Below are 13,850 nucleotides of genomic sequence, written 5' to 3' on the forward strand. Positions count from 1 at the left end.
GCAGGGAGGGGCAGAAAGAGGGGGGGTGGGACACAGAATTAGAAACACGCTCCAGGCTCTGAGCTGTCAGCACAGAGCCCAACACAGGGCTCAAACTCATGAATAGTGAGATCATGACCTGAGCCAAAATCAGATGCTCAACCAACTGAGCCACCCAAGTGCCCCCCAAATAAGTAAATCTTTAAAAAACATAGCTAAAAAAAAAAGATTCCTTTTTCAGAACCTCATGTGAACTTACATATGCAAAAGGTGAATGTCTTTTGATCAAATCTCTAGGGAAATAATTATTTTTTTCACATTGAAGACATGATTTTTAACTATGAATTAATTCTAGCACATTTTTTAGAATGCCATGAACAAAAACCACTAGTCTATAAAAGCAATATTCAGGCATATGTCTTTAAATTTTTTTCACTGACCACCAATAGACTTCTTGAACCAATGATCAGAATAAAAGACACAATATATTCTTAAACTGAAAAATTCAAACTAAAATAGCAACCTCATAGAGAGGAAATTTAATCATTGCATCTGTTAAAACATAGGATTTTTAGGAGCACCTGGGTGGCTCAGTCAGTTAAGTGCTGACTTTGGCTCAGGTCATAATCTCACAGTATGTGGGTTCAAGCCCCACATTGGGCTCTGTGCTGACAGCTTGGAGCCTGCTTTGGATTCTGTTTCTCTCTCAGTCCCTCCCCCACTCATACTCTCTCTCTCTTAAAAATAAATGAATAAACATTAAAAAATATAGAATTTTTAAAAAGCATTTCCCACCCAAATTCAATCAGAAAATATAATAAGCTTTTAGTTAGAAAGCATTAAGATCCTAGAGTAGTGGTTCCCAGCCTTGGCAACACATTACAATCACCTGCAGAGCTTTTACAGAGGGGCCCATCCAGACCCGTTATATCTGAATCTCCTGAGGGGGAGGAGGCACCAGTATTCTTTAACAGGTTCCCTAGGTGATGCTCATGTGCATCCAAGTTGTGATCCACTGCTTTACAGGAAACTAAAAAAAAAAAAAAAAAAAAGCCATCAGTTTTGTATAACAGACCATGGAAAGGATAAAGCCCACATACTGAACCAAATGAGAGTTTTAACAGTAGATTCTAAGTAGAAAATTGGCTTACCAAGCAACTAAAAAAAAAAGAAAACAAAGGAAACACAGAACTAAGCTCTCTGTGACTGAATTATCTGTCTTTCAGAGGAGGAACATTTTTAAATTTATTTTATGGATATTAGAAAACTCTGGTCTAATTTCACACTGCAGAGCTCTAAACAACAGCACATATCTTAATTAGAAGCAGAGAGCAGAGACAGTTATGTAGTCTAGGAAAAAAAATTTCTTTTGAAAAATATACAATAGATAGTGTGCAGAAAAAGAAATTTTTATCACTAAATTCATTTTAAAACAGCTTTTAATGGTGTATGTGTGGATTATCATCTATAACATGGCAATCATTCTTATTTAAATTCCACATACTCTTTATGTATTCCTTTTTAGAAAGTTATTGTAGTCATCATAGTATGATTTAATTCATTCACTTTGTCAAAAATGTGATGACAACACAATTAATTATTCCCTTGCCTTTGTATTTGAGCAGGTATTTTAACTTTTCAGCTATATGGATTAGATAATACTTTCTGAGTATGATGGTAATTTCAAGATGTATTACTCAGAAGGGGTCACCGAGTTTGTTTACCAAATTAATGAAAAACACAGAACCAGAGCTATTAAACCTTAAAACCTGCAGTCAGGGATAGAGAAATATAACTTCACAAAGATAACCTTTTTCCCATAAAACTTAAAAACTGTTTTTGCAGTGATTTAGAGGAGCAGCAACTGATGAAAAAGTAAAAATGAGACCAACTTTCAATATGGCATAATTTGATTTAAGAAAACATTTAGAAAAGTATTATAAATGCATTCAACTGAAAAGCCAGAATATTTGAGAATCATCTCTTCCAAAGAAAGGTATGTACTGTTAGCTTTCAACTAAATAACAAAGATTTTATATTCTAGTGATGATAGCTTTTAAAAAATTTCTTTATTATTAAAAAAACACACACACATTAAAAAAAAACCCACATGAACTAAATGTATTGTTTAGTGAGCTATTACAAAGGAAATACCCCTGGAATCACACTCAGGTCAAGGAGGAGAACTTTGTCAGGTATCCAGAAATACTATTAAGGTACTATCATGATTTCTGTTCCCCAGAAGTACCCTCTATCATGACTTTTAATCACTTTATGTATACCCATATATCCATGTAGTTTTTATCACCCTAATGCATCTCCTAAAACTGTAGTTTAATATTATTCATTTAGAACACTTTAGGGCGCCTCAGTCAGTTGAGTATCTGACTTTGGCTCAGGTCATGATCTTGGCATTTGTGAGTTCGAGCCCTGCATTGGGCTCTCTGCTGTCAGCACAGAGCCTCCTTTGGATGCTATAGCCCCCTCTCTCTCTGCCCCTCGCTTCCTCTTCTCAAAATAAACATTAAAAAATACAACACCACTTTAATGTTTCTTTCACTGTACAAGATTCCCTCATCCCATTGCTTTCTTTTCCTTAAAATTTATCTTTTGAAACTGCAGTGTCTCATAGTGTGGATTTTGTTGTTTGCATAACCATGTGGTTCAACATGTTTTTCTGTGTTTTGAAAATTCTGCAGGTTAGTCAGTTTTGGCAAGACTGTGTGTGTAGGGGGTTGTGTTCTTTTCATCAGAAGGCACGTAGCGTCAGGTTCTTTTCTTGGTTGTCTCTCTTCTTTGATGTTAGTGGCTATTAATGCTCGGTGCCTAGATCCATTAATTCATTAGGGTTGCAAATGGCGATATTCTAATTATTATTATTGGCTCAGGTCATCATCTCACAGTTCACAGGTTCGAGCCCCATGTCAGGCTCTGTGCTGACAGCTAACTCAGAGCCTGGAGCCTGTTTTGGATTCTTTGTCTCCCTCTCTCTGACCTTCCCATGCTTACGCTGTCTGTCTGTCTCTCTCTCTCTCAGAAATAAATAAACATTAAAAAAAATTTAAATCTGACTCAAAAAATTCATTTTAGGAATGAAACTACCAACTTGTTTATCCTTGAAATTAGAAATTCTAAGACCTTTAGGATTCTTCTTTACCTCTTCTGTTCTTTCTTAGCTTGAATTTTTAAACTCTTATTATTTCTTTCTTTATCACAGTTTTCTTTAAAAAACAAAAATAAACGAAGTTGGTTAAGTGGCCAACTTTGGCTCAGGTCATGATCTCACAGTCCTGCGTTTGAACCCTACATCGAGCTCTATACTGATAGCTCAGAGCCTGGAGGCTGCTTCTGAGTCTGTGTCTCCCTCTCTCTTCTGCCCCTTCTCTGCTCGCACTCTGTCTGTCTCTCTCTCTCAAAAATAAACAGTAAAAAACAAAAACAAAAAGCAAACAACAAAAAAATAAAACATTGATTCATGGTCATCCATTCTTGTCTGGTGTCATAGTCTTTCTTAACTGGCCCACTGGAACATTGCATAATCTGTGGTTCAGCTAACACACTGCCTGTGTTTCTGTGCTTTTTTTCTTTGTACCTTTCTATTACTTTAGAATTAAAGCAGAGATCTTTTTCTATAGATCGCCAGACTTTAAGCAGGCCACCACGCATTATAAATGTCTTTATTATTTTACCCCTTAATTATCGACACTGTTCTTCAGCATCTCATTGTTTGCCTGTTCTCTATGCCTTTGTTAAAACTTTTCACCATGTTCTTTACCACAGCCATTCCCACTTGAATTCTACTTACTAGTTCCTGAAACCTCTGGCATATATTTTTAAAGAATCATTAAAGAGTTATTAGATTTCAGAATTCATCTAATCTGAGGAGTGCCTGAAGATAGGATTAAGACCAAGAACTCAAGGTTGCTAAGAGAGTAAGTCTTACAAGTACCTATCACAAGAAAGAAAAAAAAAGTTTATAACCATGTATGATGATGGATGGTAATGAGGCTTACTATAATGATCATTTTGCGATATATACAAACATTGAATCATCATGTTATATGCCTGAAAGTAATATATGTCAGTTATACCTCAAGAAAAGGAAAAAAAGAAAGACCAAGAAATCAGTGAAAGAAGGGAATTCTTGGTCATGAAGTTTGTAGAGGATAACATTGAACAAGACTTAGGGAAGATGATAGTAGACTTCAAATTAATCTTGTTAGCTTATATGAATATCAGCAGCCAGGGTCCTCTGTTTTTGGCTTATTTTCTCTCCTTTGTGCTTTTATCTTCAGAGCACTGTCATTTAACATTTCTCCCTTCACTGCACAACATACTTTTTATTTCTTTATCTTAGCATTGTATCTTGACTTGCTCATCTTCTGACCAATACTTCAAACTAAGTTCACATGGCAAGGAAAACCTAGCTGCATAAATATGAGAGGTATCTTCATAAATGCAAGTCTGGATTTTAAAAAGTTTGTATTTTTTCTTGGTATTTTGCAATAACTACATAATTGCATTTGGCGTTTTCAACTTCTTGTTTGCAAATGATGTGCTAACAGAGCACCTTACATCTAGAAAATGTATTGACAAATTTTCCTTTCATATAACTCTTCAATCAGTAGGGTATATTTTAATAACTTCATTTTATTTTTTAAGTTTTTATTTTGAGAGAGAGTGTGTGCACATGTGCAAGTGTGAGCAGGGAAGGGGCAAAGAGAATCCTAAGCAGGCTCAGCGCTGTCAGCATAGAGCCTGATGTGAAGGTTGAACTCACGAACCGTGAGATCATGACCTGAGCTGAAACCAAGAGGCAGACTTTTAATTGACTGAGCCACCCAGGTGCTCCAGAAAAAAAAAAAAGAAAGAAAAGAAATAAAGAAATAAACCTTTGCTGTTTAAAAGAAATAAGTAAGTCCTTAAGAAATAATATATAAGTCCTTAATAAATAATAAATAAGTGTTTTATGAGAGAGAGATATACAAGTAGATATGTACATACATATTTATGTGTTGTTGATGTTTAAGGTGATAACTGATGGCCTTAATAGTATGCTGGATTAATATCCAGTCCTATGAGTGACAACTGAAGAAAACCAAGATCTGTGTGAACATACTTGGTACATTTCTTACAGGTTCTGAGTTGTATCCGCACAGAATGGGATCCGCTGGATGTTCGCTTTGGCACCAAACAGCCTTATCAGGTGTTGGCAGTGGAGCACTCCATCAGTGTAGACAAAGAGCCCATGGTTGACAGCTGCGTCTATGAATGTGTTCGGAATAAAATCCAGTGTGTATCAGTAACCAGAATACCACTGAGATCGAAGGCCATTAGCTGCTGCAGGAACGTTACTGAAGACAAACTGATTCTGGGCTGTGAAGATTCTTCAGTAATTCTTTATGAAACTCACCGTAGAGTAACTCTCTTAGCCCAGGCTAAACTTTTGCCTTCATTAATAAGCTGCCACCCAAGTGGCGCCATTCTACTAGTTGGCAGCAACCAAGGGGAGCTGCAAATTTTTGATACGGCTCTATCGCCTATTAACATCCAGCTCTTGGCTGAAGACCGCTCACCCAGGGAGACTCTGCAGTTCAATAAATTCTTTGATGTTTCCAGCAGTCTTGTTCAAATGCAGTGGATAGCTCCTCAGGTGGTTTCTCAGAAGCCTGAAAGTGGGGACATCTATGATCTCCTCTTCCTCAGGTTCGACAGAGGACCTTTGGGTGCACTTTTGTTTAAACTTGGTAAGTCAAGGAAGTTGGTGAGTAAGTAAGATGTTTATGATGATGACATTATGATTAAGAAAATAAAACCATTCTAGAAATGTGGGTTTTCTGTGTCATCCTATAAATAGGCTTGCCTTTCAAACATTTCATATAGTTGTGGGTTTTTTTTCCAAGTAACCTGTGCCCAACATGGGATGCAAACTCATAACCTTGAAATCAAGAATCACATGCTCTACCAACTGAGCCAGCCAGGTGCCCTCATATAGTTTAAGAAAGCTTTGTGAATGATTTTCTAAATGTTAGGGAATATAAGATAGTCAAGAATTTGGAAATTGTACTAATTGTCCATTGTGATGAATGAATGGACTTCCATGTTTGATACTTTCCAAAACAAATACATACTTGAATATTTTAAAAGTACTTACTATGCCCATTAAAAAATTCTGTGTTGAAGGAATGTAATACTTTTTCTATTAAAATTATTTGATTTAATTTATTATGTTTATTCATTTTTGAGAGAGAGAGTGACAGAGTGCGAGTGGGGGAGGGACAGAGAGAGAGAGAGAGACACATGAAGCCAAAGCAGGCTCCAGGCTCAGAGCTGTCAGCACAGAGCTATATGCAGGGATCGAACTCCTGAGCTGTGAGATCATGACCTAAGCTGCAGTCTGACACTTAACTGACTGAGCCATCCAGGCACCCCTATTAAAAGTATTTTAGATAGGGGTGCCTGGGTGGCTTAGTTGGTTAAGCGTCCGACTTTCGCTTAGGTCATGATCTCGCGGTTTGTGGGTTCGAGCCCCGCGTCGGGCTCTGTGCTGACTGCCAGCTCAGAGCCTGGAGCCTGTTTCAGTCTGTGACTCCCTCTCTGACCCTCCCCTGCTCAACGCTGTCTCTCTCTCTCTGTCTCCTAGAAATAAATAAACATTAAAAAAAAAAAAAAAAAAAAAAAAGTATTTTAGATAATATTTTAAATATTATATTTAGCTATTTTAGATATCTATTGCTTCTCAGATTGGAGTGTGTAAGGCATATGTTTTAAAAGAAGAGAAAGCAATGGTTGGTTAGAATTTGGAAAGAGAGGGGTGCCTGGGTGGCTCGGTTGGTTAAGTGTCTGACTTCGGTTCAGGTCATGATCTCATGGATCCTGAGTTTGAGCCTGACAGCTCAGAGCTTGGAGCCTGCTTTGGATTCTTTGCCTCCTTCTCTGTCTGTCTGCCCCTCCCCTGCTTACATTCTGTCTCTCTCAGAAATAAATAAAACATTTTTAAAATTAAACAAAAAGCATTTGGAAAGAGTTTTATAACTTTTTTGGTTTCCTTTTAGATAAAATTGTTGAAAAAATCTTTTTCAGTATTATGAAAATCATGTATTAATGTTAATCAGGAAACGTATTTTTAAGAAAGATTTTATTTTTAAGCAATCTCTACACCCAATGTGGGGCTCAAACTTACAACCCTGAGAGGAAGAGTCATATTCTCTACCCACTTAGCCAGCCAGATGCCCCTCAACCAGGAAACTTTAAAACAAACTTGTCTTTGTATAGTTTATTTGTCTTTTATTGTTTTTCATTGCCAGCTCTGCCCTGAAATATATGATTATCTTTAGGTAGTTTTATATGATTTAACATTCTTGAGAGAACCTCACTTAGGTTTAAAAAATAGATTTTAATGAATGCATGTTATTGCTGCTTGAAAACATAGAAAAGTAAATAAATTTTTAAACTCTGTGCATGATTTGGCTCTGTGATACAACGTTAAGTCTTTATTTGTTTTTAAAAATGTTTATTATTTTGAGAAAAAGAGAGAGAGAGAGGGAGACAGAGAATCCCAAGCAGGCTCTGCGCTGGCAGCAGCTGTCCATGTGATGGATACAGGGCCTGATCTCATGAACAGTGAGATCATGATCTGAGCTGAAATCAGGAGCCAGATGCTTAACTGACTGAGCCACTCAGGTGCCCCCAAAGTTAGGTTTTTAAAGATATTGTAGTGTTTGTTAAATAGATGTCCGTTTACTGTTTTTGTTTGTTTGTTTGTTTGTTTCTTTATGGATCTACTTGCCTCTGAAACTGAATTGTTGAAATAAATCTACTTGAAAATGACCTAACCTGAATCGTATAAGGAGTATAATGTGAGGTCTATATTCTTTCCACATAATAAAAATGCATCTAAATTTATTTATAATGCTAACGTTGTCTAAGAAAAAAATGTTTAGAATCTCATTTATTATAAAATAATCCAGTTCTTTGCCCGACTACATTTTTAACAGTTGTATGTCTCCATATACAACATTCATTAAAGTGGATGTTAGATGTTTTGCATGTCTGTTAAAACACACACACATATACACATGCACACACACATACACCCTCTAAATTACCCAGTTACCTGTCAAACAGAAGGCTGTCTGCCCACATATACCTAGCTTTTCTTCAGCCCTCCCTTGTGGGCCTACTCACAACAGCTTTGCAAAAAGCACAGCTTTCTCTTCCTATCTCTAGCACATTTGCCTTCTTACTAAAGTAAACAGGCTCTCAGTGTAGGGATTTAGAGGGCTTCCTGCTAATTGCCAGCTTGTAAACTTAATTGGACTGTCTCCCTGGGCACTGTTCCTAAATCAATTAGGCAATGAGTTGGCTGTCACATCTTTTTCCCAAGAAGGTCTCTTGGAAGAGAATTATCCAATAGAAATCAAGCATTCAAATGAAAAGGTGATAACTTCTGCACTGACATTTATCATTAAAATTTTATTTTCAATATGACTCTTAAGTTTTGTAGGATAGGGAAATTTTACAGACTTACAGACTCTTTAAAATATCTAGATACGGAGTTTCCCAGAATTTTAAAAAACATAAGATTAATATTTATTACATATTATTACTTTTCCTAGGAAGAGTAGATTCCTTGAAACAGTAGATTCCAACTAACAGATCTTTTTTTTTTTTTTTTTTAAAGAAAACCCTGTTTAAAGAACAGATTTTTCTTAGGTTCTGCTACTAAATACATCCAAAAATTTTAATATACTTCTTGAATTAACACAGTGCTGATTCTGGGCATCCATGTGGAATTTTCATGTATAATTCAAGTTACTGCATATATAAACAGGTAGTTGCATGTGCAGTTTCCCCGCTAGGGAGCATTTATGAGATTTTTTTCATAAGCTTGTTATGCAAGCCTTTGGAAATTTTGACATGCAAGGTGTAGCTTACAATTTAAGAAGCTGACATAGATCATAGTTTTAAAATAGAATGCTGTCATATGTAAACGTGGCAGTGGCTGGTGCCAATATGCTAAGATTTTTGGAGTTTGACTTTTAGAATAGGTCAGTATAATGTTGAAGGAAAACTTTGTTCCAAGGCTAGAGCTTCCATTCTAAGTCCTTATGATCATCACGCAAATGTGTTGGGGATTAAAAGGCCATCACTACTGTTATGAGAATTTGAAGGGCATGTCTTACTCAGGAAGGAGCTAGAAGTATCATCCTCCCACATGGAAGCCAAGAAGTACTGTTTTATATAAAGCAAAATATAATCAGATTCGTTTGCTTGGCAATCATTGTCCCATATTTCCACATATGTAGACTGAGATTAATTTTTCAAAGACAAGCCCCTAATTACATTACAGAGATATTAAAGCTTTTTCCATTCTCATCAGTACCTTTATCAACTTGCACTGCTCTCTTTATACTCTGGATCATATCTCTGCCCTCTCAAGAATCTTCCCTTTTAATTGATACTTCATTAAGTTTATCTGCTTCTTACCACCTACCCACCCAACTGAACCAACTACTTATCTCTGTGAACATAAACCTTTCCTTCTCAATTCGGTGGAAAAGGAGACCTTCCTCTTGTCCAAGACTAGTTCTACTGCCACTTCCACTCTGGATCCCACTACATTCCTTTAGATGGCTTTACTTGGTCCTCCTCTCCACTTGCCCCACAAATCTTACTATACCCCGAGATACTGGCCCAAACCATACCATAAAACGAACAGACAAACATCTCTTCCTTAACTTTGTGTCTCCTCTGTTATTATTCAAATGTTCACCTTCTTTTCATAGTCAAACTCACCAAAATAATAGTGAACCTTGACTTTTTCTACTTCTTCACTTCCCGTTCACTCCTCACGGTACCAGGTTCTTGCTTGGGTCTTTAGTATTCTCCCAGAACTGCTCTCGCAAAGGTCACCAGAGACTTCCTACTTCCTACATATATTTCTTTTATGTTACTTGATGACTTTTCAGCATTTAATGGTGGCTGACCACTTCTGTCACAGAATTCTCATTGTGCTTGCCTTCCATGACCCTAGATACACCTTTTGTTCACTTTTGGGTTCTCCTGCCTATTCATGAATATGTTGAGGCTCTTTAAGATTCCATTTTTAGTTCTCTTCCCGTTTTATGTAGATTGAGAGTTTCTTTCTTTCTCCCCAAACTTGTTTCTTCTCCTATATTCTCTATTTTGATGGATGATATTATTATTCAGCTGGAATCCCATGTCAGAAATCCTAGACTCCTCCCTCACCCCTGATGCCGTATCCCATCAATGCTACCTTCCAAATACTGTCAAAAACATCTCTGTACCGCCTTCCTGCCATGACCTTCATCTGGACCTTCCCTGTTTTCAAGGAGTGAGCAAGTAGTAGCTCTCTGTAATCTTCTGCCTTCCAGTCTTCTCATCCTGCCCCGCAGTCAATCCCCTGAACTGCCACCAGAGTAATCTGACTTCTTATTTGGTCATGGGATCTCTAGCCTGAAATCCTTCAGGGGTTGATAAGTCCTTGTCTGCCTCTCAGGCTTCATCTCCCGAGATGTATTTGCACAACTGTAGCTCCCCATTCAGGGCATGTGCTCTCACATCCCCTCCTTCCTATGGTGCTTTTGATAGTATTCCATCTACCTGGAGTGCCCTGGCAGTGCTCTCCCAGAGCCTGCAAAGTTAGGAAAAGGTTAAATATTCAAGTGATTTTATTAAGCAAGAAATAAATAAAGCTAATATCTTCCCTCTTATAGGATCTTGAAAATCAAAGGCAACGTGTGTGTGTGTGTGTGTGTGTGTGTGTCATTCTGTCTAAAAAGTAAGGAGGATGATTTTTCTCTTAGTACTTTTACGAGAAGTATGTTTTCTTTAAAAGAGTTATGTTTTTATTATTTTTTAGTTTTGTGAAATAATACACCTTTTATTATTTAGAGCATTTTTAGTAGGTTTTTCTGTTATTTGTGGCTGAAGTAAGTTTAAAACAATAGTCTACAATATTTCCAATCATGAGTACAGATTTTTCCTTATTTTTTTAAAAACTATTTTGTTTATATTTTGAGAGAGCACAAGCAGGGGAGGGGCAGAAAGAGAGGAGGACAGAGGATCTGAATCGGGCTTTGCAGTGACAGCAGCGAACCCAATGTGGGGCTTGAACTCAAGAACTGTGAGATCGTGACCTGAGCCGAAGTCAGATGTTCTACCAACTGAGTCACCTAGGTGCCCTACAGATTTTTCTTTAATCAGAAAAGATAACTATTAAATCCTGAAACCATTATTTTATGTACCTTCTTTCATCTGAGTGTCCAGGTTCTAAAAGTTAACTAAAACTCCAGGCAAAGAAGGCCCTTGGATTTAAAAATAGAATGTAAAATGATTTTATCATAAAACACCTAATAGCCCCTGAAGGAGATGTTAGAATTGTCATGTCATCTAGAAGGGGATCAAAAAAAGGCTTTGATCTGAATGTTTAGCTCAGACACGTATTTATACACATATATGCCATAATATAGGGATAATCATTGTATGATATTATATTTTATTTATAGAAATCCAAGTTAGCTAACATATAGTGTAAAATTGGTTTTAGGAGTAGAATTTAGTGAATCATCACTTATGTGTAATACCCAGTGCTCATCCCAACTTAATGGGCTCCTTAATGCCTGTCACTCATTATCCCATCCCCTCCACCTAGCACCCCTCCAGCAACCCTCAGTTTGTTACAAAAGAGTTATTTTTAGTGAGCTTTTAAAATATTAAACTTTATCCAAGTGGTGATTGGGGGTAATTTGTTGCTGGAAAGAAATGTCAGATAATTTCTTAGATGCCTAGTAATCTTAAACTTGGATCTCAGATCATTTAAAATGGACTGTTATTCCAGACAGCATTCTGCTTTCTTTAAACTAGAGTGATGATGGATTTTTAAATCAAGTTTATTGGAGTATAATTTCCATAAAATAAAGTGTACCCATTCCAAATGTACAGTTTAATGAGTTTTTAAAAATGTGTCCTCATGTTTACCACCACAATCAAAACATAGAATATTTCCATCACCAAAATATTCCCTCAAACCTCATTGCAGTCATTCCCTATCTCCCTCAAGGTTAAAAGAGCACTGACCTGCTTTATGTCATTGCTGAATAGATTTGGTTTTTCTAAATTTCATAGAAAAGGACTCATAAAAGAGGCATTTTTTAATGTTTTTCTACTTTCACTCAGTATTTATCTGTGAGAATCTTCCGTATTGGTATGCATATCTTCAAATTTTCCTTTACATTACTGAGTAGTATCCCATTATGTAGACGAACCACAATTTGTATATCATTCCATCTCTTGATGGACATTTGGGTTGTTTCAAGATTTAAGCTAATATCAGTAAAATGCTATGTACTTTCATGTACAAGCCTTTATACTGATATATATATTACATATATATCAGTATATATATAATTTTTTTTGTTTAATGCTTATTTATTTTTGAGAGAGAAGGAGACAGAGCATGAACAGGAGAGGAGCAGAGAGAGAGGGAGACACAGAATCCGAAGCAGGCTCCAGGCTGTGAGCTGTCAGCACAGAGCCCAACATGAGGCTTGAACTCACAAACTGCGAGACCATGATCTGAGCCGAAGTCAGACACTTAACCAACTGAGCCACTGAGGCGCCCATATATTGACATATATTTTAATTTCTCTTGGAAAAAAAACTTAAGAGTAGAATGGCTAGGCCATAGGCTAAGCATATGTTTAACTGAAGAAGAAACTGACTATTTTGGACTTCTGGTTGCTCTATATTCCAACACTTAGCATTAATGGTCTTTTTAATTTTGGCCATTCTAATGGGGGTGTAATGGTGTTAATTTGCATTTCCCTAGAGACTATTAGAGCTCAGCATCTTTCTATGTGCTTCTTTGCCATATATCTTCTCTAATAAAGTACATCTTCAAATTTTTCCCCAAATTTAATTGGGTTGTTTATTATTGAGTTGTAAGAGTTTTTATATATTCTGAATAGAAATCCTTTGTAAGATAATAGTATTATGAATGTTTTCTTCCAGTTGTTATTTCCTTTTCATTTATTTAACAGTGTATTTTGGGTAGCAGAAGTTTTTAATTTTAACGAAATTCAGTTCTTAAATTTCTTTATTTTATGACTTATGCTTTTTATGTACCATTTAAGAAGTGTCTAACCCTGTTTCCTCCTAGATGTTTTAATGGTTTATCTCTTACAATTAGGCTTATGGTCTGTTTCAAGTTAAAATTTTGCATATAGTAAGAGGCATAGATTGAAATAAATTGTTTTAAATACTTTTTAATGTTTTATTTATTTCTGAGAGACACAGCATGAGCAGGAGAGGGCCAGAGAGCCAGGGAGACACAGAATCCGAAGTAGGCTCCAGGCTCTGAGCTAGCTGTCAGCACAGAGCCCGACGCGGGGCTCGAACCCACAAACCATGAGATCATGACCTGAGCCGAAGTCGGATGCTTAAGTGACTGAGCCACCCAGGCACCTCTGAAATTAATTTTTTAAAAAATTTTATCCAACCAAAGGACCCTGAAATTATTTTTTAAATATGGATATTTATTTGTCCCAGAACCAATTTTGGAAAGACTGTCCTTTCTCCGTTGAACTGTGTTGACCATAATGCATATGTCTATGAATAGACTCTGTTCTCTTCCACTAATCTGTATGTCTCTATGGGGTACCACACTGTCTTCATTATGGTGGTTTTATACTAAGTCTTAAAATCAAGTACTGTTAGTTCTCCAACTTTGTTCTTCTTTTTCAGAATTATTTTTGGCTACTCTAGATCCTTTGATTTCTTTTTTTTTTTTTTTTTTTTAATTTAATTTAATTTAATTTTATTTTTTTACAAATAGTTTATTGTCAAAT

At 36.4% G+C, this 13,850-nt stretch overlaps 1 protein-coding gene across 4 annotated transcripts in view; it reads left to right on the forward strand.

Moving 5' to 3' along the window:
- The window catches only part of LOC120239070 (WD repeat containing planar cell polarity effector), a 415,126-nt gene that overhangs the window by 147,234 nt on the left and 254,042 nt on the right, over positions 1-13,850 (forward strand). For all 4 annotated transcript variants that reach the window (XM_039243175.1, XM_039243174.1, XM_039243176.1 and 1 more), the window contains one exon: positions 5,117-5,726. In XM_039243175.1, coding sequence (XP_039099106.1) covers positions 5,117-5,726 — 610 coding nt within the window. The remainder of the gene's footprint in view (positions 1-5,116; positions 5,727-13,850) is intronic.

The sequence above is a fragment of the Hyaena hyaena genome, unplaced genomic scaffold, assembly GCF_003009895.1.
Source record: "Hyaena hyaena isolate Hyena2069 unplaced genomic scaffold, ASM300989v1 scaffold_224, whole genome shotgun sequence".
Taxonomy (NCBI): domain Eukaryota; kingdom Metazoa; phylum Chordata; class Mammalia; order Carnivora; family Hyaenidae; genus Hyaena; species Hyaena hyaena.